Genomic DNA, 27,137 nt, shown 5'->3' on the forward strand with positions numbered 1-27,137 from the left:
TCAGCTTCACCATAATCATCGCAAACTCTTATTTTATAACATTCAAACACCAGAAACCACTTGCAAAAAGTCCGTTTTTGCGTACAGATACATGATATTAGATACCAGAGGTGAGAGCACAGCTTGTGATGTTCAACATCCCAGCAGGTAACCATGAACTCAGGCATGCAACAAACTGGGCCTCTGTATATAATGTGAATGTAAATAGAATAGATCCAATGCCATGATAGTATTATGGGTCATCAGTGATATAATGCATACACATCTCAACATAGTGACTTGCACATAGTAAATGCATACATATTGACTAATATCATCCTTACTATCCCTACACTTTTCTTTCCACAAAAAGTATTGCCAACTTTCATGTAGATGATGAAAGCATTGGCTCAAGAAATGACTATTCTAATTCTATGACCTCAGGTAAGTTACATCTCTGACACTTTCATCATCTGTAAAATGTAGGTACTAATACCTACCTCCAGGGCTGTGGCAAAGATTAAATGAGATCATATATGCAAAGTTCTTAGAAGGATATTAGTTGTTGTTGTTATTATGATTTTAATAAATACCACAAAGCCCCTTTCTACACACACCTTGAGCCTCCCATAGGGCAATTGCCTCCCTCTGGGATAATTCTACCGTATGAACTAGCAGATGACTTTGTAGAAGAAAGCTCAGAGCTTCTCGCCTTTACAGCATCACTGAACATGCTGGGATTCACCAGCACAAAAATCCATCCCCAAATGCTTACCCTAGCACCTCCTTGTCATGGAAGGTACTCGTTTAATTGCATTTTCTAGCAAGCCCTCTCTGAACCTCCAGGACTGGATCCTGAACTCCAGCCCCAGAGAGCAGATCAGCTAATCCAAAACAACTGCACCACTCTCCTATCCCGGCTGCAGCCTCGCTGGGCTCACAGGTGCCGGATGACAGGTGAGCCCCTTGTCTTTCAAAAATATTATCCGAATGCTTTTGATGCCTCTGAAATGTATAGAGTAATGAGAAGATGGAAAAGTTCTTGGTAACCTGGGTACATGCCTTAGTACAATATACAAGGATGGATGGGGATAGAGAGGGAGGGAGAAATTGACTTCTAAAATAAATGATTTTTCTCAAAACAAGTTCTTCCTTAAATGTCAATTATTATCTTCAGATTATTAGATTATCCTTTTGAAATCTGAGGACATGTGATTATCTCAGTTGAGAAAAAATTGTTTCTAAAAAACAAATTGTCAAAAAACTCCTTTCTAAAGAGGTTCTCTACCACATAAGATTTTAAAAATGATGAAGGTACCTGATATTTATAAAGTCATTTCATATATTATCATATTTAATTTTCAAGGGAACACTTGGAGGTTAGAAATTAATAATCCCACTTTACAAACTAGGAATTGAAGCTTCTACGAAGCATTAAATTACATGCCCAAGGTCCATGGTAAAGTTATTGAAGCCCCAGGAGTGTAACAGAAGTCTGTGACTCCAGAATTAGCATGCCTTTCTCTACAGAGAGAGCCTTATGAGACAGAAATTCATATCCTCGAATTTATCCAAGCACAACATGTTTTATCTTCTCCATTGAATAACTCATCCAGTACCAAAGTCAGCCTCTGATTAATGCTGGTGCAGGTACCAACTTTTCACTCCATAAATTGTTTGGGAGAAGTGTTCACTTTCTTTAGTGATACAAGCCAAAATGATGATTCACTTAGATGAGTCAGAATACTTCTCCAAAGAAAGTCAATGCTTTGAAATAAGAACTCCACTTTAAAATAAATCAAAGGAGACTTTATGCACAAATAGAAAGGTTTTCTTGGTCCCAAAAGGAGCTCTGTTGCTATGAACATTAATCCCTAATGTAGAAATTGTGTTGATTTAAAGGAGATTCACTTGTTGAGGGAATAAGGATGCTGGGAAGATTCTGATTAGAAGAATATTCTGAAGACTAGTCGAGAGATGACACAGCAGGAGAAACCTGGAGTGAGATTCAGATGAAGGAAGAGGCAAGTTTGGCCAAAAAGCTATTTGTGAATTTTACATGGAAGACACCCTGGAGATACTTAAAGGGCATTCAAACTTTACCAACTGGACTGAGATAAAAAGAATATCAAAGAGGCATCTGTTTATTTGAAACAATTATTTTCAGGAGGAAAAAGTTTTCAAAGAAATTCACTTAATGGGTACTTTGAATTGACACCCACATGCTTTTTGAAAAGCCATTTTAAAGGAGAAGTCATGAGCACAAAGAAAGTGGGTATGAGAAATAAGGATTGTGATAGGCAAGTATCATAATTACCATCATCACCATCACCATCATCACCACCACCACCACCAGTATCATCATGATCATTACCACCATCACCATCATCATCATCATTATGGTTAACACTTTTTTCACATTTGCTGCATACTAAAATCCTTTTAATAAGACTTTATACGTTTATTTTTATTTATCTCCCTCAACAACCCTATAAGCAAGGTATTATTATTTTCATTTTTTAGATTAAGAAACAGAGGCACAAAGAGGTTAAGAAACTTGCCTCAAATCACACAGCTAGTAAATAGCAAGTTCAGAATTCAAATCCAGGCCCCTCTGGGTTCTAAGCCTATGCTCTCAGTATCTAAAACAGATGGTCTTTTTTTTTTTTTTTTTTTTTTGAGATGGAGTCTCACTCTGTCACCCAGGCTGGAGTGCAGTGGCACGATCTTGGCTCACTGCAACATCCACCTCCCGGGTTCCAGTGATTCTCCTGCCTCAGCCTCCCAAGTAATTGGGATTACAGGTGTGTGCCACCACACCCAGCTAATTTTTGTATTTTTAGTAGAAACGGGGTTTCACCATGTTGGCCAGGCTGATCTCAAACTCCTGACCTCAGGTGATCCTCCCGCCTGGGCCTCCCAAAGTGCTGGGATTACAGGTGTGAGCCACCACGCCAGGCCTACAGATGCATTTATTGTTATAGCTTTCAACTTTCCCAAGAAAATACACAGTCACATATGTTGTTCAAGGCTCTGAAGAGCTTTGATATGACAATGTCTACATATCTTGGGGCTGCTAGAAGATATTAGCAAAAGACCGCTGAGGCAAAGGCTGTTTCTTTCATAGCTAGGAGAGAAATTCTTTAGGATACATTATATAATAATTCATGGCTTCTGTTACATTTATAAGCATCTGCCTTTCTTTTTCTTGACATTGTGTTCAGCTATTTCACCTTTTCCATCTTCAAGCCTGTGTATTTGTGCTCAGGAAGTCGGTCACTGTGCTAGTATTTTCTCTTTCTTTGATCTGTACCATTTGGACCCACCCAAAATTAAACTTTTAATTCAGAAGGTCCCTACTTCCCATACCATTCTTATGTATAGCTTCAATTTTAAAATTCTGTTCAGAGATATTGTCTCATATGATGGCTTTAAATTCCAAAGCAGGCCACAAGGTGCTAGCTAACTCATGCTGACCTAAAGTGGGTTTCAGCAATGACCGTCATAATGAAAACTGCGGGTTGGTCTAAGTGTAGTTTCGAAGTGCTCCTCTTCAAAATTATTGAATGACTGCTGACAGCCCTCCCATTTCTCACACATATGTACATGAGTTTGAATAGGATGCTGTGAGTTTCAAAGCTAGAGAACATAGCAGGATCCTAAGAATACTTCAATTACCAATTGATGAGATGAAGTAATAGAATGGATTGTGATGATATATTAAGGCTTCACACATGTGCTGCATTTCACTTGTATGAGAAGCTCTATGGTTGAGTGAGCCACATAGTCTTAAAAATCATGATTAATATTGTCATTTTTATTTCAGTGGGTTCTGGGTTAAATGCCTAAATGAAGAAAGAGGTTTGGCCCTTCATAGGAAAAGATTTGTGGCCGGGCGCAGTGGCTCACACCTGTAATTCTAGCACTTTGGGAAACCGAGGCGGGTGGATCACCTGAGGTCAGGAGTTCGAGACCAGTCTGGCCAACATGGCAAAACCCGTCTCTACTAAAAATAGAAAAATTAGCTGGGCATGGTGGCAGACACCTGTAGTCCTAGCTACTCAGGAGGCTGAGGCAGGAGAATTGCTTGAACCTGGGAGGTAGAGGTTGCAGTGAGCCGAGATCACACCATTGCACCCCAGCCTGGGCAACAGAGTGAGACTTTGTCTCAAAAAAAAAAAAAAAAAAAAGAAAAGATTTGTTTTCTTCTTTTGTATCTGCCCCCAAAGAAAGCAGAGTAACAGCTGGGGTGAATTGCCGTCCATGAAGAAGAAACAGACACAGACATATGTGTGGCCATGTGCACGTGCACACACACATGCACACGCACGCACACACGTGCACACACACGCACACATGCACACACACATCTATTTGCTCATGAAGGAGGTTCTGCAGAATAGTACTTTACAAAGGAAAGTCACATCATGTTACTTCTCTACTTCAAACCTTCCAGTGGCTTCCCACATCACCCAGAGTAAATGTCAATGTTCTTAGAATTGCCCTCTAGGCCCTATGCCATTTAGCCCTGTTCTCTCTCTGACCTCCTCATATTGTGTTGGAGTCTGTGCGTACTGTGTCATGAGAACCATCTGTGTTCACTTCTTCCCAACTCTGCCTTCAGGGACGGTAAGTTGGTAGCTTGACATCGGACATTAAGTATTTACACCGTGCAAAATCTACAGGTGAGAGTTTTGTTTTTTGTTTGTTTGTTTGTTTTTTGAGAACCACTGTTCCCCTCCCCCAACTTTCTTTTGTCTACTTCACTCCAGCCACAGGGGGTTCCTTGCAGTGCTGTAAACGTAAGCTTTACAAAACAGCTTCAGGGCTTCTGAACCTCACATTCCTCTGGCTGGAACACTCTTACCCAAAGAGCCATTTTTAATTTATTTATTTATTATTATTATAGTTTAAGTTTTTTGCTCTCTCACCTGCTTTAGGTTTTCTGTTGAAATGTTACCTCCTCAGTGAGGCCCTCCCTGACTACCCTACTTGAAATTGGATCCCACCCTCTCACATAACCCCACACTCCCGTTCTCCATAGCACTCATCACTTTCTAATACAACATACATATATATTTTCCAATGTGTGCAGATATTGTATTATACATTGCTATTAACATAATAACATCTTATACATGCATTTGGGAGATTTAGCATATCTGGTTAAAAAGTTCAAACCCTTACTAAAAATTATTAAATCTTGACAGGGGAAAAGCAATAAGATTTTGAAAGCCAGAGCTTTTTGCATAATTCAGCAAGTTATTGGTTAACTAAACTTGAGCTCTAAAATATACTTGAAAATCAACTCATATCCCCATTAGAATTGAGAGTGTTAAATTTAAAGTCGCATTTTTTTAAGTTTCAAGGAACATAATATACGAATTTTTGTTACATCTGAATTAACTTCATTTAAGAAGATCCATGTTTTATAGCCTTTTTTATTCTGCACCTAGCCATATTTCTTGATTGTGCCTGTTACTGCAAGTGAAAAGCAATTATAAAATCAAACATGACTAATTTTATTTTAGGCATACCAATATTTTTCTATATATTTTATTTGTTTGTTTATATCCTCCCCAGATAACACATAAGCTCCACAAGAGCAGGGATTTTTGTATGTTTTGTTAGCCTCTGTATCTCCAGTTTATCTGTAACTCAACTGTGGACAAAGAAAATAGTCTTTATTTGTGGAATTTGGGTGGGAGCCGGTGATGTTAAGTGTTGAGGTGGGGGACCCTCCTGGTTTCCTGACACCATACTAGGTGGCACTTCTTTTCCTGTAGGACTAGAGTGCTTGTGGCTAAAATATTTCCGTTTTCTCCTAAGAGTGATGCCAAATCAGGGTCTGCCCAATTGTGCTCTAAAAGGGACAGGCTCACATACGGGCAAAGACCCATTCTTTCAATCATTTACACAAGGAACATTTACCTAAAGCCTACCAACTGCCACATCCTGAGCCAAGTGCTGGAGATGCAGCAGTGGACAAAATGGAAAAAGAAATAATTTTGTTGCCTTAGTCCATTTTGTATTGCTGTATTAGAATACCACAGACTGAATAATTTATAAAGAAAAGAAATTTATTTCTCATAGTTCTGGAGGCTGGGAAGTCCAAGAACAAGGTGCTGGCATCTGGTGAGGGAATTCCTGTGGCATCATAACGTGGTGGAAGGCATCACATGGTGAGAAATCACAAGTATGAGCAAGAGGAAAGGGGCCAAACTCATCCTTTTATGAGGAGTCCACTTCTCCGATGACAGACCCACTCCCACAATTAACTAACCCACTCCTGCAATAACAGCAACAATTAATGAGAGCAGAGCCCTTATTACCTAATCACCTCTTAAAAGTCCCACAACTCAAAACTGTTGCACTGGGGATTAAGTTGCCAACACATAAATTTTGGGGACATATTCCAACCAAAGTATCTGCCATCATGGAACTTGCCTTCTACCAGGAGAAAGTAGTCAAAAACAAATACATGTATAATATGATATACATGATATAATTTATAAGTGCTATAAAAAATAATAAAGCAGAGAAAGCCTAAATTAAGAATAGAGAATACCAGTGGGGGTGGGAGAGGCTACTCTGGCATCTCTGAGGAGGTGATATTTGAGTTGAGGCCCAAGAAAGGGCATTTCAAGTGGAGGGAATAGCAAGTGTGTTTTGGTTACCAATGGCTGCATAAAAACATAACCCCACAATTTAATGGCTTAAGGCATCACTCTATTATTTTCTCTCACAGTTGTGTGGATTGACTGAACTCAGCTGGGCAGTTTCTTGCTTGAGTTTACTTATGTGGCTGCATCAGATGGCGGCTGGGGCTGGAGTCATTCAAAGGCTCAACTGGGCTGGATGTCTGACACAGCTTCACTTCCAAGTCTAGTACCTTTGTAAGGAGGGTTGGAAGGTTGGATTTGGCTGGCACAGGGGACCAGAGTGCCTACATGTGGCTTCTCCAGTATGGCAGTCTCAGGGTATTTGGACTTCTTACATGGTGTAACTCAAGGTTTCAAAAGTGGAGCCCACCAGTTTCTTAAGGCCTAGGCTGTCAAACTGGAGTAGCATAACTTCAGTCATATTCTCCTGGTCAAAGCCATGACAGAGTCCTCCCAGATTCATAGAGAGGAGGCATGGACCCCAACTCTCCCTTTCCATGGGAAGACTATCAAAGAATGTGTAGCCACCCATCTTTAATCTGCTTCGAAGCACAATAGCCCAGGGGCAGGAATAAACTTGGCACACTAGAAGCCAGAGTGGCTGGACCAGGGTGAGCTGGGCCAGGAGATTGGTGGGGCATATCATTTAGGTACTTGGAGGTCATGATGAAAATTTAATTTTATTCACTATCTTTCTAACTTATTTATTTTTACTGCTTTTTCTCCCAGGATTCTACAGTCAAGAAACCTTAGCTCCAGCCTGGATACATAGACAAGATGTCAACAGATATCTGGGAGAAATGCCTGGAACCAATCAGGAAGAAATATGAGGTCCCTAAAATAGCAGCAGCACAACTATCCTGGCCTCATCAAGAAAAGTAGCAGCTTAAAAACAACCTGTTGTTTTTAGATGGACTCTCATCCTTTCTAATCCAAAGGGTCAATGTTATTAGATATCATAATGACATCCTTTCAATTGCCAAAACATCTACTCCACATAGGTCACCCTTAAACATGTAATTTTATATTTTCCTTTCTGCCTAAGTATGAAGTTATACAGAAAACAATGCTTCTTCTAACCCTATTATGTTTATACTTTGCAATGGAAACATGAAATAAACCCAAGAAACATGTATGGCTGTCTATTCTGACGTTTATCTTGTGTGACACAGAGTTCCAGCATTCTCACTCAAATGAGCAGCTTTAATACTTTTTTTTTAAATTCCTGGATTAAGAATGAAATGAGAGATTTCAATGTCTCTCAATAGTCCTTGATTTAACCAAATAGATGATTCATGTCAGTGTCCTCCACCGGAAGGTCAAGTAGGTCACAGGTGGTCAAATGGAGATAAAAAGAAAAATCAGTGATGAGGCATACGACAAAAAAAAAATCAGCATTAGGAAGCAAGAACCTGAACGGAAAGGGGAGAAGGGTTGAGGGCCTGCCCCGCAATTCAGTCCTCAGAACCCTTATCCTTTTCCTTGTCTTTTTTGAGACTTCATCTGCTCTTAAGTATAATCTCTATGTTGGCCTGCACCTAAGCTGAGCTGCCAAATCCCTGGATGGTGGAGTGAGATGGATCAGGGTTAAAGCCCCCACTCCATCACTTACCAACTGGGGCATCTTGAGCAAGTTGTGTAAATGCCTTGTACTTACTTCAATGCTCTCCTTTGTGAAGGAGAAATAATAAAAATCATCAGGCTTTTCTGAGTATTAAGTGAGATAATGCATATAAACTGCTTAGAATGGTGCTTTGTATCTATCAAAATCTCAAAAGATGTTGGTTATTGTTATTATTAAATTGAGTTTGGAACAATTTCCAGGAGCCACCATGTACATATGAATTTGGTTTCCCTTGAGAGCCTAAATTATAGGTAACTATGAATTGTGATTTTTCTCATGGTTTGCACATGAGTAGAAGCTGTCTGTAGCAACTGCCCTTAACATTTGCCAACTTTAAAAAAGGGGAAATAGTAAATGTCAGCAGTAAAATGCTCCAGGTCGCTCTGCAGTTCTTTTGCTCAGAATTTTGCATGAAGCATGTGTGCTAAAAGATGAAAAGAGTAAATAAACTTCCATTGAACTACAGGCTTATCTTCTCTACAACTCTTTACTTGTTGGACTTTTCTCTGACTGTATGTTAAGATAATCACCATTTATGGCACTTTGGGACAGTTCTATTGTTTCTCCTGAATTAGTCATAGACAGGGACAAATGAGCAAATGTATTAAAATAATGACACTATATGAAAAGTCTTTATGCTCTCCATAAATTTATTCCCTTGAATTTATTGCGCAGTGTCTTTTAAGGTTTTTGTAAGTGTTCAAAGCATTCTCTTAGGGTAGTCTCTCTGACCACGTCAACCTCAATTACTTCCAGCTTGCTCACTTTCTAATGCATTAAAATCACAGGACATAGCATCTCCCTGTGTACCTAGGATAGTTTTCTCAAAGTGATTCAAAGTTTCCCTGCTCTTAGGAAGTAGCAGGCACATAAGGAACTTCACTCATTGTTTACTTCTGGATTCTTTTTGATGACAGATATTTGAAGTTACCAGAATAAAGGAAGTTAATTTGCGATGTACTGTAGGGTCTCTGTTGTGAGATTTAGACATATGTTTTGTACGGGTTTTATTTTTTAACAAATTTAAGATGGATTAGCAATGTTTGCAAAAATACACAGAATCTACTAACCTTTTATCCCTGTGCTATCCAATACAGTAGCCACTCACCAGGCTATTGAGCACTGTGTGCCTGGTCCGAATTGAGACATGCTGTGAGTGGAAACCACACATCAGATTTTAAAAGCTTAGTACAAAAGAAGAACGTAAAATCTCTCATTAATAATGTTTTATATTGATTACAAGTTTAAATAATATTTTGGATATACTGGGTTAAATAAAATGTATTATAAAAATTAGTTTCATCTTTTTCACTTTTAAATATGGCTACTAGAAAAATGTAAAATTATCAATGTACATATTAAATTTTGATTGGACAGTGCTGTTGTAAGCTATTTTAATACTTTTAGATTTCACGCATATATCAAAAGAGATTTTTAAAGTAATGTATTTTACTTCTGTAAACTTAGGTTTTCTTAGAGACTAGTAAATCCTGAGATGCCTCCTGTCTCCTGACAGGAGGAGACATTCCTGACTCTACAAGAGTGCCAGCATGGCCAGTTAGGGACCCAGAGGAAAGGATCTCAGCTGAGCCCAGTAATAGCCATTGTCCCCTATTCTAGGGTATAAAAAATCTGACTGGAACTGAAGGAAACTTAGAAGGTAATACAGCCAGAAAAGATCACTTTCTTTATCTATTTATGATCGATTTAGCCTGTTTGGGCATGTGAGTTTAGTTGCAGCCAAATGCTTCTCTCCTAGCCTACCAATAACACAGAAGAAAAAGAATACTGGATTTTAAGGGGGAAAGTTCACAGTTCAGTGTATAAGAAGCCCATGAAAATATTTTCAGGTAAGTTTATTGGCCTGGTCCTCTTTTGAAAAGAATTTGTAAAGCTTCATCCTACCTGGTGTCTCATCATTTACATTCTTACTTGCTACTAAGAATCCCCAGAACCTATTAGAAAAGTTTGTTTCCAAAAGGAAAGTAAACAAACTCTATCCTTCCTATCAAAATGTTCTTAGGATCTTCAGTGTATCACAGCAGCCTCGTGACAATGATGTTAATCAGTGTCTTGTTAACATCTTGTTTCTTTAAACCTCAGAATACTAAGTGGGACAGGTACAAACATCCTTCTTTTCAACAGAGATATCAAAACACAAAAGCATAAATAACGTGGCCAAGGACACACAAAAGGTCAATGATGAAGTGTGTGTGTGTGTGTGTGTGTGTATGTGTCAGACACTCAGAAAATTCTGCAGCACAATAATACCAGGATAAGGGCCTTTGAGGTTCTGCATTAGAACAGCTGCTTTGGGATCTAGACTGTCTGAACTCAAAGGATCTAAGCTCAGTCACTAAGCCTGGCTGGAAGCAGTTTGGTGATTGTTAATGGATATGTAACCCAGGAGACTGCTGCCTAGGCAGGTGAGAGGCACAGAGATCTGCTAGAAACACTGGGCCTAACCTCTTCTCATAGATCATGAGCTTTCCAAAGTAAAGTCTGTGTCTAATTACATTTTTAAAAATAAAAATGAGAGGAGCTCTTTATAAAATGTTTTGGCAGTACTAAAAAGTACAAAGAAGAAAGCAACGAATTACTCCATGTTGTACCATCAAGTTAAAAAAAAAAAAAGCCGTAACATTTGGTGTATGACATTCCAGACCTCTTATATAAGCATCTACAAGATAGAAAAATGAATAGACGAATGGATGGATGGTTGCTATGGATGGATAAATGAACAAATGGACGACTGAGAGAGGGAGGAAGGAAACAAAAAACAAGAAAGGAAGAAAGGAAGGAGGGAGAAAAGAACAAAGAGAAAATAAAAAATATGAGAATTGAATCATATTATATCTGTTATTTTAAATGATGGAAATATACTTCAATTTGATGGAAGAAACATAAACTGAAATGAACTGAAGGAAGTGCTAAACTTCAAATAGATGTTTCACACACCCTAAGAGATATTAGTTCCTGAGGGAACTAATTAATTTATTAACTACTATTTATTAACTATTAATTTTGGTATAGATTGATTCATTGCTATGAAAGATTTAAGCAGCTGTTACCTCTCTTATGTGTCTTCCTTTCTCACCTTCTCTACATTCTGATTTTGTTGATTATATAATTTTTACCATATAAAAAATTTTAATAACATTTACATAAATTACTATGATTGTAATTCTTCCAATTGTTTAAATCTTTATTTAGATATATTTTATGTTCAACACCAGTTTCACTAAAGCTGATCCATTCCTGAATTCTTGATTTATCACTTGGTGATATTCTGAACTAGAATGCTGCTATGACAAAATTTCCAATTGTGTGCCTTTGTCTTAGTGGACAGGCTGCATTGTTGCCAGCAAACAGGTGCCACAAGACTGACAGGCAGAAAAAATGATAAAGCATTCGTAAAACTGTCGCCAGCTTTACTTGTTCATCAAGTACAATCATCTGGATAATCTGGAAGGCCAACCAAGTACTTACCAACCTTAAAGCTCTAAGAGAAACTGTTAGAATGTCAGTGGTTGTTAGCATTTACTTGTAATACATTTGCTTTTTTGCACACATGCACAAAACGTTGACCCCTGAACAACACAGGTTTGAACTGCATAGGTTCACTTCCAAATGGATTTTTTTCTGCCTCTGCCACCCCTAAGACAGGAAGACTGACTTTTCCTCTTCCTCCTCTACTTCTGCCTACTCAATGTGAAGATGATGAGGATGAAGACCTTTATGATGATCCACCTCCTCTTAACGAATAGTAAAAACATTGTCTCTTCCTTATGATTTTCTTAATAACATTTTCTGTTCTCTAGCTTACTTTATTGTAAGAATACAGCATATAATACATTTAACACAAAATATGTGTTTACCAACATAATTAACAGCAAGCTATTAGTAGTTTTCGGGGAGTCAAGTTATATAAGAATTTCTGACTGCACAGGGGGTCAGCACTCCTGACCTCCACATTGTCCAAGAGTCAACTGTTTATGAAGTCTCGATGTACAAGTAACAGAAAACTGTTTATCCTACTTAAAAACAGACTTTTATAAAGAATAATCAGGAAGGTGAGGAGGATACAGGGCTTTGGAGGGAGCCAGTGGAATAACTGTACTCAACTGTGGAAAATCTTAAGGAAAGGAGGATCTTGAACTCGATTTTTCCAATATGTGAGAGTATAAGTTTGGCAAGAAGAAAGGTGGGCCAGGTGGGTGCTGAGGCTTAGAAAGAAATGACAAAAAGTAGTCCCCAACCAGCAGAGAGTGAGCTCTTTGCAGTGTGTTCTTGACACCCAAAAGCCTCAACTCATGCTCTGACCCCATTGCATCTTGTCATTTGCAATTAATCTCTTTAACCTTTAGGTCCTCACCTGTTAAATGGGGATAATACTTCTAATTCACAACTAAATAACTTATAGTTATTTGAGATTGAAAACACTTGGTAGTTTCTAGATGTCCATATAAGAGTAATGTTACCATTGTTATTACTTCTTGGTGGTTGCAGAGGCCAAGAGAAATGCCCAGGACATGTGATACACAGCCTGGGAATCCACGCCTAAGCCTTTCTGCAGGCTGCTGCTCTGCAGAGGACATGGTAAGGCAGGCTAACACATTTCAGGCCATCTTGCACTTTCTGTCAATCTCTTGGTACTGCAAGTTGCCAAAGCTCTCTTTAATCTGTTACATGGTTCCCTTATTAGTCACCATCTTTTGGTGAGCTGGGCCCCCTGTCTTTGCAGCTCCTTTGGACTACTTGGCCATAACACATGATCACATAGTATAGAAGCTGTAAAATTTTGCACAAGATTTAATCTATATCGCTGTTTCCCTTAGTGAATTTCACTATCATAACTGAATTCCATACATTGTCTACCCTCCACTCCCAGCAAAATTTAAAACTAACTGTTACCCACAACCATAGTCACTGTTAAGTTTATCCAGATATGTGTGTGTATGCATAGAAAATATGTTTACTGATTGTACCATATTTTAAGTTCCAAATGGAAACCTTGGAGGCGGAAAATGAATTCATCTCATATCCTAAATGTTGTTCCAAATTCAGCCATCAAAGGCATAATTTTCAGCAAATTATTACATGCCAAAGATCTGCCTGTATTCTCTAAAGAACACAAATGAGCACTTTGGTTTCCAGAATAACAGCATAAGCTTTAGAATGATCACTAGACAAATGTGTTTCACTTACTAGAGAGAAAATTACTATTCTCCACATTTTTCCTTGAAAAAATCTTCCATAATAAGACATATTTGTTTCAAACAAATAAGAAATGAAATGCAGTGTGGGTGGAAGTGGTAGAAAAGGTTCATTAAGCCCACTTCAGAAAGGGCAAACTCACAGAGCCAGTAAACTCAACATGGTAAGTGTGAAGTTCATGTAAAATGGGCAACTGTTCCTGAATAAAAACAAGAGTTGGTCTAACCTGTTCCTGGAGACTTCTGTCTTTATGAGAGAAGCAAGTGTATTCTGGACTTCGATGCAGCCTCCCCTGGATTAATAGGATTGGGGACAGGGGTGTGAAGAAGGGAATATTGAGGACCTAGAGAAGACTGGATACTTCTGGCCTGTTGATTTCCAGGAGATGCCAAGACCTTACACAACAGGACGATTTCCATTTGCTAAATGCAATTATCATTTGCATTTTTTATGTCTCAATATTTCTACTCTAATCCTGTTGCTGTTTCTTAGTACTGAGAGGCCATTTAGACAGAGAGATTAACTGAAATGGCATCGCAGATAGATAGCTATGGTTTCCCCTCTCTGCCTTTGTATGCATTTTGTGTATCATATTTTCAACTGGATTTCAGAGTTGTCAGCAAGACTGAGGGGTTGTGCCAAATGCCTCCTCCTCTGTGAGGCTGTTTGAGCAATAGCAGCTATGGCAGCAACAAGCAGACAATATATTTGAGAGATGAATCCTCATTCGCATGCATCTTTAGCATTGAAGGTTGACCATATGCAATGCAAAAAGGACTTTGACAATAAGCTTTGTTTCTGCCCACTGGGAAGTAGGTTAAGACCAAAATGTCCTTTTGCTCAGCTTCTCCAGATAGCTGAAGTTTGGAAATGAACATCAGTATGAAGTTGGACTCTTAATTTTAAGTCACACTACATCTTTATATTGGCAAAACTCTTAACAGTTCAACCTTCAGACCTAGAGCAGTTTCATGGGTGTTTTACCAGACTTTACTTTCAAATTTCAGACTGATGAAAGCTTCTGAAACAGAAAAATTTTATTTGCCTACATTGTACCAAACCTTAGAATTTTCTCCAACTTCTTCAAAGAGCCCAAAAGAACAAAGACAACCATACACGCATGCACATGTAAACACACCATGAAAGAGAAAGAAACATAAGTCAAAATATAGCAGGATTCCTTAAGAAGTTTTTGTTTTTATCTTTTTCTTTTTAATTATGAAATATTCCTTAAAAGAAAACAATTTTTTCAAGTTACTTCCAAGACATCTAAACAGCTGCCTTCTAAACTATACCAGTGGAAATTAGCATGCCTATTTGTAAAACGGATCAAAAATCTCAGTAGATGTTTAACAATAATTGTAAAGTACTAACAGCTGCATCACTGACTCCAGAAGTAAGGAAAACACCTTCTAAATTATATAGATTTGAGCTGAAGCGATCCCTTTCTCACTGATAATTAAATCCCAATATAGTTTGGTATCACATCTTTTATTTATGAAGTTGTCTTTGGAAAACCCTACTTTAACAACATATAACAGATCTACAGAGCATTAAAAATGAACGCCACTCAGTAGATACAAACACGTCTGACAGATCAGATCAAGACAGAGGCCTGTTCATCACAGCACACTAGGTGTTTAAAGATGCCTATTATGGAGCTGGCATGAACACACTTCCTCTATCAGAAGAACATTTCTATGACAACTACCACAGAACTGGTGATATTGGGAGTCATCCTCTCTTGAGGAAACACACTCTTTCATTTGGGTAGTTAGTCCACCATGAGCTACTGTGCCCTTCCCCTTTTCTGGGTAGCTCCACTTCATTCATTTCAATATCAACCAGTATATCCAAGTTCCTTAGCTTAATGTTACTAAGGTTGCACATAAAACTCTATTTCCCATTATCAGCCACATAAAAAATTTTAAAAGCAGATTCCTTTGATAGCAGGATCTGACAATATGGCAAGTAGCATACTTGATACTCTCAGGATTCAGATTAAGAAATACATGCATGTTCCCTGATAAAAAAGAAACAAGGCCCAAATATACTATCTATTTACATGAACTGTAGTTTGCCCTTGGGGACAGTAGTTATTAAAATAGGTAATAGAGGGCAGTGTTCAAATTCCCAAAGTACTGCTTTCCATGACACAGGAGGCAAATTTCTCAACTGCATTCTCTAGTATGTGGTAGGAGAAAGAATGTCGAAGTTCTTGTTAATAATTCCGGAAATGAATGTAGCCATCCAAGATGCTTTTTACAGGTCCAAAATGAGAAAAATGACGTATACAAAGACATGGAAGTGGAGATGGTAGAGAACAAGTACTTAGTTTGAGAAGGACTTCTTAGCTATAAGCTCCTCGTCATTATGTATTATCATGTAGCTCTTCACTGCATGTGACTGATCACGAGGAGGCCAAATTGGCACCTCTGTCAAGACTGCAGAAACCTTTTTTTTACAGCATCAGTATTTTTTCAATTTGTCTCATTAGTGATAATTAATTTGAGAGTAAGTTACTACGTAAAACATATACACATATGCATGTGCATACAATTTCTTAAAATGCACTGTTATTTCCCATTTCCTCCAGCAGAGGTCAGAAAATAGCAATACAGGAATACGAAAATCTACGAACCAAGAGAGTATTTTAGAGTGATCTTCTCAAGATAGTATTATAAAGGGGTTTGTTAATTGTTCTAGTTTATCTATATTTTCTAATCATATTTTTACAATAAACATGCTTTACTTTTGTCATAATTAAAAAGCAGTAAGACTTATTTTAAATATAAAGAGCATTATTGGCATATGTATTTACCCTGTATTAAGTAAGGACTACTGCTTAACTACTTGTATTTTCCTAACTGCACATAGAGTAATGGAAATAGTGAAAAAGCAGCACATTTGGCCATCATTGTGAAATATCATTTAAGTGTAACATCATTCCTGTAATTGATGACTCAGCAATTTCTCTCAGACAAGGGACTTAATGTCAGGAAAAAAGAAAGCATCCTGGACATAGCTCTGAGCTGACAATAATCTCTGCACACACAAAGACAGGCAAGTGAATATAATCTCTGGTCATCTCCTTTGTCTGGAGAAATTTAAAGATCCTAGTGTTCTGAGAAGTCAATCTCTGCAAGCCTTACAGGTAGAATAAGACATAAGAAATCGGTCAAGAAAATCTACATTTAAAAAAACAAAGAACCCAACAAAGGGTGTTAAGAACTGTTGATTGATGTTCAACAAATCACATTATCACCATGGTAGATTTTCATTTCTAATTCATGTGTCTCTTTTTCTCCTAGACACATAGGGAAGGAAGGTGGAAAGGCTTATAAAATAAAATTTGGTATTTTTAGTAGAGACGGGGTTTCGCCATGATGGCCAGGCTGGTCTGGAACTCCTGACCTCAGGTGATCCGCCCGCCTCAGCCTCCCAAAGTGCAGGGATTACAGGCGTGAGCCACTGTGCCCGGCCAATATAAAATAAAATTTGAAGGTCAACCAAAACATTTATTTATAAATTAAGGAAAACTTTTACCCACATTATACCAAATTAAGTAACTGCTTAGTTCCCATTTTATTAAATGTTTCATGATTTATGGTCAGTTATTTGTTTCGATATTATCACTCACAAATAATATGAGGATGTCAAAATTGTTATATAAATCAAAATTGACCATTGCTAGTTTCTTCTGTCTTCTAAGGGGATGTTTTCTACCAGTGAGGAATAAGTTCCTGTGCTGCTTACTTCTACCCACAGGAGCAAGTGAAGATGAGAGAGGAAAGACTGAAATTGAAAACCTCCGCCAGTTCTTCCATGGGACTCCTGGATGGGGCCCAGATTAGGTGACTGTTTGATTGTCAGAGAACATGAGTGACTTTGTGGACCAAGATGAGGATGCTGGAAAAACAGAGGAGCAGGGAGATGTGAAGAGAGTCTGAGGACCAGCAGCATGGTGGGAGACTGGAATCTGCAGAGAAATGTGACCAGTGAGAAATCCTCAGGGGATGCTTTGATCTAAGAGGTTATTAGAATGAATGTCCAACATCAGTTCTAATCTGTTTGTATTTCTGCAAATTTAAGAGCCTTCCCCCGCCCACCAACCCCAAGCAAACTTCAGTCACGTTTGCTTTTCACATATGCTTGTGGCGGTCTGAGAAAAATCAGGACAAAGAGGTGAGTGTGAACCCAGGTTGGCATAAGCAAAGAGAAGAAAAGAGTCACAGGCCATGAGATGTGAATGAACATAGGTATCATGGAAGCCAGAACCATGAGCCACAAATGATCACAGGAATGAGAAACTCAGTAAATTCACAGAAATCTTGGGGAGAACAATGAAGCTTCCTTGCAAAAGACGGGATCTGGGACTTGAACCACTTTGATGTCAATCTCCAAAGAAGAATAACTTTAGCTGATATATAGGCCACAATGATAAAATGTAAGAATATTCCATTAGGCATATTGCAAATACTCTTTACAATGTGCAGTCTAGGGCAGCATTTTAAAAACTTTGCACAGGTTTTTATATAACATAAAAGACTTCCCGGTATTTAAATAGATATTTAATAAATAAAGCACAAATGTTTTTTCTCTATGGGTTTTGTTAAACATTTTACCACATGGAAGATACCACTTCATCAATAACCTTCCTAAATAGGTAGAATTCCCACCTAATTCACCTTTGATAACAGTGAATGAATCTCAGAGTGGCTGAAATACCATTATAAAATACATTTGCATCATCCAGAGATATAGGAGATTCTCTGAGAGAATGATCTGGAATTTGTGTAAGGAAACATCATAGAGAAGTTTTCAAATCCTTCAAAGTCTGGCCTGATCTTACCTTTACATGGTGGATCAGACGCTCAACCTCATTCACTTTGTAGGTCTCCAATCCTAGCTCCTTGGCTAATCTCAAGATACGATTCTGGGTTGGTCCAACATAGGATCCTCCAAGGTCCACATATTTAACCTTTTGGTTCTGTTTTCCCATAGGAAAAAATAAAAAAAAATTTGTAAAAAATGTATAAAATAACAAAAGACAGTCCTGAAATAAGCAAATCGACATTTCACAAGTTATAGATACAACTTAAGGGTATATCCACGAAAAACTAGATTTTGTTATCAACTCTACTTCATTCACATGACTTAGTTATTAAATCAATCTTTAAAGCAAAATTGATTGAACGCTGAATAGGCAAGAGCTTCTAAACCTCATCATTTACAATATACCATAACATGGCTTGGTTTTTAGTGCTTTGAATTTGTGAGCTGTGAATTATTGACGAATCTCTTTACTCAGTACTTCAGGTGAATGTTGAGGGGCCTAATGCTAGAGAAAAAGCAAGAAAGAAAACGATCACTTCTTATGTGATTTGTTAATCCAGACATTTGAAAATAGCACTAGGGAATATTTGGTCATAATTTGGACTTTGAAATTGCTTTTATGTTTAATAGTATATTTACGTAGTTTTGAATTGGTTTCATTTCCAATGACTGAGGGGCGAACTTTGAACAAAAAATTAGTAGAAAAGTTTCCTATTTCTGAGTATGTCTAAGAAAAACCAGGTTCCTACTAGTTAGAAACACTAGAAATGGTCCTTCTCTTCTGTTTTTGTTTATTTGCTTATTTTTTGTCTAGCTTTCCACTCACTCACCCTTCAAAAATGCAGTTTTCACAAGGCATCTTTGTTTTACTCACTAAAGTATTCCAAACGCCTATAGCAGTTGTCCAATAAATTTTCTCAAATAAATGAAAGAAGGATGTTTTTAAAAATTCAGCACCTAATTGTACTAAACCAGCTTCTTTACGTAAAAGGCACTCTTATATGCTGTATTTTTCAAGGAATATGAAGATTTCAAGAACTGGGGGAGATAAGATGTACACAGGCAAAACCTTGTAAAGCAACATATAATAATTGTCCTTGTGTGGAACAGGTAAGTGGTATTAACACAGAAGAAAGGCAAGTAGCTTTTGATTGGAGTAGGAAGGGATGAGATCCTGGAAGTATGTGAAGATTTTGCCATACGACAAAGGTAAAAAGAGATATTTGAGGAACACATAATGGCAAAAACAATGGCCAGTAGACAACAAGGGTTAGATCAAGTTTGAAGGCTTGTGTGAAATCACAAATAACTAGGTTAGGCGGTGTATGTCACAGTCAATTGTTATTGACAGATAAGGCTTTCAGGCTTCTCTGAGTCTCTGGCTCTCAAGACTGGTAACGTGCCCTCTTATGCCTCCTATGGCACCACTCCAAGCTGTCACCCACCCTCACTGTAGCATTTTCCTTGATAAGCTATAATTAGGCAATTACAACAGTCAGTGTCTCCCTGAGAGACTGTAAAGTCTGTGGAGCAAGGCCATTTTGGGGGGATTACTGTGCCTGATTCATAATAGGTACTCAGTAGATATTTGCTGAGGACAAATTCAATTATAAAGGAGATGACTCAAAGTAAAGAATGAGTACAGAGGGCTGGCAAGGTGGTCGAATAGGAACAGCTCCGGTCTGCAGTTCCCAGTGAGATCAACACAGAAGGCGGGTGATTTCTGCGTTTCCAACTGAGGTACCCGGTTCATCTCATTGGGACTGGTTAGACAGTGAGTGCAGCCCATAGAGGGTGAGCCTAAGCAGGGTGGGGTGTCGCCTCACCTGGGAAGTGCAAGGGGTTAGGGAACTCCCTTCCCTAGCCAAGGGAAGCTGTGAGGGACTGTGCCATGAGGAACAGTGCATTCTGGCCCAGATACTTTGCTTTTCTCATGGTCTTCACAACCCGCAGACCAGGAGATTCCCTCGGTCCTATGCCACCAGGGCCCTGGGTTTCAAGCACAAAACTGGGCGGCCATTTGGGCAGACACCGAGCTAGCTGCAGGAGTTTTTTTTTTTTTTTTTCATATCCAAGTGGTGCCTGGAACACCAGTGGGACAGAACCGTTCACTCCCCTGGAAAGGGGGCTGAAGCCAGGGAGCCAAGTGATCTAGCTCAGCAGATCCCACCCCTGCACATGTATCCCAGAACTTAAAGTATAATTTAAAAAAAAGAATGAGTACAAAATGTCAGATATATATCATTGATGAATCCTTCCAAAAGAAGAGCTGTGAGTCAGAATTTTATATGTCTTATCTCTCTGGAAATGAAAATACTCTGTAGCTTCTATATCTATTATTCAGATCTTGAATGTATGGAAGTAGGGCATTTCCTTGCAGAGAAACTTGCTTTGCTTGACTCTGTGTTTAAATAGAAAATCATTAATTTTAGGCAACAGTGTCAGAATTGAAACAATTAACCAGCAATTAAAATAAGGGTATTTATAAATTGGTAAATAATTCTTTTAAAAAAATAAAAGCTGAAGCAAAAACAAGAAGGAAAATTAGGCAGGTAAAAGTTTAGTTTATGTGAATAAATAAAAACACATCCATGTTCATGGATTGGGAGAATTAATAATGTAAAATGTCCATACTACCCAAAGTGATCCATAGATTCAGTGCAATCCCCATCAAAATGCCAATGTTATTTTTCACAGAAACAGAAAAAACAATCCTTAAATTCATATGGAACTACAGAAGACTACAACTAGCCAAAACAATCTTGTACAAAAAGAACAAAGGTGAAGGCGTTATACTACCCAACTTCAAAATATATTATGAAGCAATTTTAATCAAAACAGTATGGTACTGACATAAAAACAGACTCACCAACCAATAGAACAGGATAGAAAGCTCAAAAATAAACCCACACATTTACAATCAATTGAGTTTTGATGAAGATTCCAAGAACACACAATGGGGAAAGGACAGTCTATTCAATAAATGGTGCAGGAAAAACGGACTATTCACATGCAGAAGAATAAAAGTAGTCCCTTATCTTATACCATATGCAAACACCATATACAAATAATCAACTCTAAATAGATTAAAGACTTAAACACGAGACCTGAAACGGCAAAATTACTTGAAGAAAACAAGGGGAAAGCTCCATGACACTAGTCAGGGAAATGATTTTTTGGATATGGCCCTGAAAGATCAGGAAAAAAAGCAAAAACAGACAAATGGAATTGCATCAAACTACAAAGCTCCTGCACAGCAAAAGAACAATTAATAAAATGATAGTTTTCTTTACATATTTGCAAGCCGTACATCTGATAAGAGGTTAATATCCAAATTATATAAGAAACTCAAACAACTCAATAGCAAGAGACAAATAACCAGATTTTTAAAGAATGGGCAAAGGAACTGAACAGACACTTCTCAAAAGAAGACATGCAAATGGCCAACAGGTTCATGGAAAAAGTTCAGCACCACTAATCATTAGGGAAATCCAAATTAAAACCAAAATGAGATATCACCTCACACCTGTTAAAATGGCTTTTATCAAAAAGAGGAAAAATAATCAGTGTTGTCAAGGATGAAGAGAAAAGGGAACCCTTGTACACTATCGGTGGGAATGTAAATCAGTACAGCTATTACAGAAAACAGTATGGAGGTTCCTCAGAAAACTAAAAATGGAAAACTAAAAATAGAACTACCGCATAATTCAGCAATCCCATTTTTGGGAATATATCCAAAAGAATTGAAGTCAATATGTCAAAGAGATATCTGCACACCCATGTTCATTGCAGCATTATCTACAGTAGCCATGATATGAAATCACCCTAAGTGTCCATCAGTGGATAAATGGATGAGGAAGACTTGGTATATACACACAATGAAATACTATTCAGCCTTTAAAAATAAAGAAATGTCATTTGGGACAACATAGATGAATTTGGAGGACATTATGCTAAGTGAAATAAGCCAGGCACAGAAAGACTTATAAGTGGAATCTAAACCACATTGAATTCATAGAAGTAGAGAGCAAAATGAATATTATCAGGGGCTGGGGGGTGAGAACTGAGGGAATGAGGAGTACAAAATTTTAGCTAGACAGGAAGGGTACAAAATTTTAGCTAGACAGGAAGAATAAGTTTTGAAATCCATTGCACAGTAACTGTAGTAATAATAATGTATTGTGCATTTCAAAATAACAGAGTAAATTTCAAATGTATCACCACAAAAAATGTCAAGAAAGTGAGGTGCTGAATATGTTAATTTAGCTTGATTTAATCACTCCACATTGTATACATATGGTGAAAACATCACATTGTACTCCATAAATGTAATACAATTATGATTTGTTAAAATAAAATTTAAATAATAAATTTAAAAATGGAAGAAAGTCTCTCCAAAAAAGTTTAGTTTGTATGATTAGAATGATTGTGTTGGTGTGAAGGAAGCATCGAAGTTAGGAGTGGAAAGTACATATAATTATGTTATTTTTCTTCCTATTTCTCTCTCTGTCTCTCTCTCTCTCTCTCTCTCTCTCACACACACACACACACACACAGAGGCACACACATATCTGTCCATTTCCCTCTTACTCAATCCTAACTCTATGAGGCCAAATATCATGAGATGAAAAGACAAAAAGGAACAGAAGAATTGAAAGGAAGGCAAACTGGGAGAGAGGCTGTGAAGAATGTTTCAGAGTTATTTTCACCCTCTTAGAGTCAAATGAAATTGAAGACTTTTGGGGAAAAAGACAAAAATGAAACCCCAAACTCAGCTTCAGTCCCACATTTGTCCACCGGATTCTTAATGCCTTACCCTAAGAGTGTAAGTCCTGCCTCCCACACGGTCCCGGGCTTCCAGAACAACCACATTCAGTCCAGAGTCATGCAGAAGTTTGGCTGCTGCCATACCTGGGAGAAAAGACAGTAAGACATCAGGATCAAATACAAGGATGCCAGACAAGCTCCTCATGCTAACAGCCAATGAGAAAAGTCCATGCTGGCTCACGTGCACAGCCTATTGTTACATTCAACTTACAAGTGGATATGGTGTGTCAATAGAGGCCCAGAGTCTGATGTTTCTGGAAACGACAAAAGGGATTTCATTTTTTGGTAAATTTCTCAAATCTTAAACACATCCTCTGCCACTATATCAAAATATCTATTTTAATGACTAAATTGCATGTCTGATAACATAAATGAGAACACAAGGCCATGCTCAAGAGAAATATATGAGTCGCAGACACAGGACTAAGTCCAGTCACTGACTTCATTCTCAGGGTAAATATGAAAAACCGGTATACTGAGGGACAGTGGGCCTTCAAAGCGTGTGCCAGGAACTGGGATTTACATTAAAGTTGGACTTTTAGAAGTTGACGTAAAGTTTCAAAATCAAGGAGGTAAAATTCGACCCCTTATGCATCTGGATTTCCTGATATGACCCATCACTGAAGAATGAAATAATTCCATTCATGACTAATTTAACTATTAATTTAGTCAAAAATACTTAGTGAATGCCTATTACATTCTCACCACCATGAATTTAGCTCTTAAAAAAACCCACAGCTTTACTGAGGTAAATGTACATGCAATAAACTTTACCCATTGTGATGGTTAATTTTAGGTGTCAACTTGACTGTGGGATACCTAGATGGCAGGTGAAGCATTGTTTCTGGGTGTCCCTGTGAGGGTGTTTCCAGAAGAAACTGGCATGGGAGTTGGCAGACTGGGAGAGGAAAACCTGCTCTCAATGTAGTGGGCACCATCCAATCCAATCGGCTGGGGCCCTGCAGGGGCAAACAGGTGAAAGAAGAGGGGACTCTCTCTGTCTCTGCCCTCACTCTCTCTTCTGGAGCGGGATGCTTGTTCTCCTCCTGCCTTTGGACATCAGACTCCAGGTTTTGGACTCTGGGACTTGCACCAGTGACCTCCAGTGGGCTCTCGGGCTTTTGGCCTCGGACTGGGAGCTGCACCATTAGCTTCCCTGGTTCTGAGGCTTCCAGACTAAGCCAGCTTCTCTGATGCTCCAGCTCACAGTCAGCCTATCATGGGGCTCCTCTATCTGTGTGATGGTGGGAGCCAATTCCCCCAGTACATGTATTCTTCTATGTATCCTACTGGTTCTGTCTTTCTGGAGAACCCTGACTGATACATCCATTAATGCAGAGTTCAATACGTTTTGACAAAGGACAAAGCATAGTGTGGAGTACATGTATAAAGTTTGGGGTACTAATCCATCCTGGATGTAGTTTTTGACCTCAAAGCTCTTAAAATACTGTATTTTTTTTAAAAAGCACTCTTACAGAATTTAGCAAGCTTTCTCAGAGAACAGAAACCTGGTGCTCTTCCCATGATAGTGGGCTGAATGTGCTCAGTTCCAATTACCTTCCTCATTTGCTTTATGAGACCAAATATTAAGGCCATGCCAAGATGCTCTCATGCCTTACAACGTAAATAAAACCGCTTCTATCTTGTCTTTCAAAAATAATAGTTCTGTGACTTTTAGACACCACTACTGCAAAATTAAAAAGATTCCTATAAAATAGCTAATACTCTTATTATACTGGGTTCTAAGTGTTTTAATAAATTAATTCAATGAACTTCTACGACCCCATGAGATAAGTACTGTTGACATTCCCATTTTATGGCCGAGAAAATCGAAGCCCAAAGAGATGTCCAAGGTCGCATAAGGAGTAGGTGACAAAGCCAGTTTAACTGCAGCATCTGTATTCACAGCCATTATACAACACTGTCTTCCCCGGACCCCCATGGCCATCCTCTTCATTGATTGCATCTTCCAATTTTTGCTACAAAGAGAAATTACACTTCAAAAGATATTTCTCACTTTTTTGGATCAGCTTGTTTTTAAGACACACTTATATGTTGTGGTTTATAAGAATCCATATAACATAAAATATGAGCCCACATTAAAACCATAATGAAAAGCCAAGGCTTTAGTCACCGTCTATCAGTGATCTTAAAGGAGGAATTCCCATTTTTTAGAGAGGCTGATTTGACATTTCATTATTTGAGTTAATCCATCTTCCCATTCCTGTCACCGGAGGCAGAGCCAATGCTTCCAGTTGCTGATGGGATAACAGTTCCAAAGTCCATGAACCCCATGCAGTGCACACAAGCATTGCACAACCTTGATTTAGGAATACAGGGCACAGGATTTATAACCCCAGTTTCCTAATTTTACCTCCATAAGGAAAAAAAGCACTTCTATTTAAATTCAAAATTGCAAACAATTCAATGACATTTTTCTTACCAAGCATCAATTCAACAAATGAAATAACATGCAGCCATAGTAACAGCTGTTATCACTGAATTTAGATAAACCGCTTGAGCATGCTGAGGCTTAAACAAAAGGGTTCAGAAGGAAATACATCGTTACTTGTATACACTAGCATTTTATATTCCACAAAAGGTACCGTCTTTTAGTAAATGCATTTACCCAATAATATCTGATGTTAAATATAAACAGTTATTAAAACAAACAAAAGACTTATCAAATCATTGAACGGAGTTCTCTATGCTCATGTACCTTAAACAATTATAAACAGAAAATTACAAAAATATCTTTAAAAAGGGCAACACAAAAATATGTTGCTGGAAGTAACTTACAATTTAGCTCACTAATGTTCATAGGGGGTAGTCAAGAGGCTTGTTGGAAATCAATTGACAGAAATTGATCTGAAAAAAAAATTGGTCCAAATATCAGTGGCTTAGGGAAGTCACTGCAATTTAGAAGGAGGGAATTTTAGGGTACATAGGAAACTGAGTTGGAGTCTGGTCAAGAGGTGATTAAGATTATCTAGAAGAGGTAGCTCAAAAACCTCCCTCAGTGATGACTGATAAAAGGACTAATAGTTTGACTGCTCAAGGACTAAGCAAACAATGAACTCTACAGAGCATCCCTCACCTAAAGACAGTTATTTCCCAAGAGTTCTTTTCTATGTTGGTTGTTTGGAACTTTTAATACATTTTGCCATAGAAACAAAAATATGAGAGATGGTATATCCTCTGGGAAGTATGAAAATTTTCGAGTGCAATACTATTGCAAAAAAAAATCATACAGTAGCAGAAATACATTTGCCTTAAAAACATTAGACAATGTAATCGCCACTGTTTAAACACTTATGCAATAATCTCCTGATATAATGCAATTAACAATTTGTTTGTTAAAAATGAAAATACCGGCCAGGCACGGTGGCTTACGCCTGTAATCCCAGCACTTTGGGAAGCCGAGGCAGGCAGATCACCTGAGGTCAGGAGTTCAAGACCAGCCTGGCTAACATGGGGAAACCCCATCTCTACTAAAAATACGAAAATTACCCGGGTGTGGTGGCAGGCACCTGTAATCCCAACTACTCGGTAGGCTGAAGCAGGGAGAATTACTTGAATCTGGGAGGCGGAGGTTGCAGTGAGCCAAGACCATGCCACTGCACTCCAGCCTGGGTGACAGAGTGAGACTCTGTCTTAAAAAAATAAAATAAAATAAAATGCCCAGAGTAATAACAGCCACCATCATAACGCATGAAGCACTTTGGTCTGGGTGAAGCGCTTTACACAAAAAGCTCAACTGATCCTTACCACAATGCTGAGGAATATTATTATCCTCATTTTAAAAAGAAAAAATGGCAGCTTAGAGACATTCAGTGACTTAACTGTAGGTTACGCAATTAGTAAGTGGCAGAGTCAGAGTTCAACCCAAAACCTGAACTCTTAGCCACTACCCTTGGACAAAAAACAAAAAATTAAAAACACAGTAACTCTACATATACACTGATTGATATAAAGTGTCTTAAAACATTCTA

General features: G+C 38.2%; 1 protein-coding gene across 1 annotated transcript in view; it reads right to left on the minus strand.

The window, feature by feature from the left end:
- The window catches only part of MAOB (monoamine oxidase B), a 115,852-nt gene that overhangs the window by 53,919 nt on the left and 34,796 nt on the right, over positions 1-27,137 (minus strand). The window contains exons 2-3 of the mRNA XM_003808374.4: positions 23,135-23,229; positions 18,335-18,472 (exon numbers count right to left, since the gene is read on the minus strand). Of these exons, the coding sequence (XP_003808422.2) occupies positions 18,335-18,472; positions 23,135-23,229 (233 nt within the window). The remainder of the gene's footprint in view (positions 1-18,334; positions 18,473-23,134; positions 23,230-27,137) is intronic.

This window comes from Pan paniscus, chromosome X (genome assembly GCF_029289425.2).
Source record: "Pan paniscus chromosome X, NHGRI_mPanPan1-v2.0_pri, whole genome shotgun sequence".
Lineage (NCBI taxonomy): Eukaryota > Metazoa > Chordata > Mammalia > Primates > Hominidae > Pan > Pan paniscus.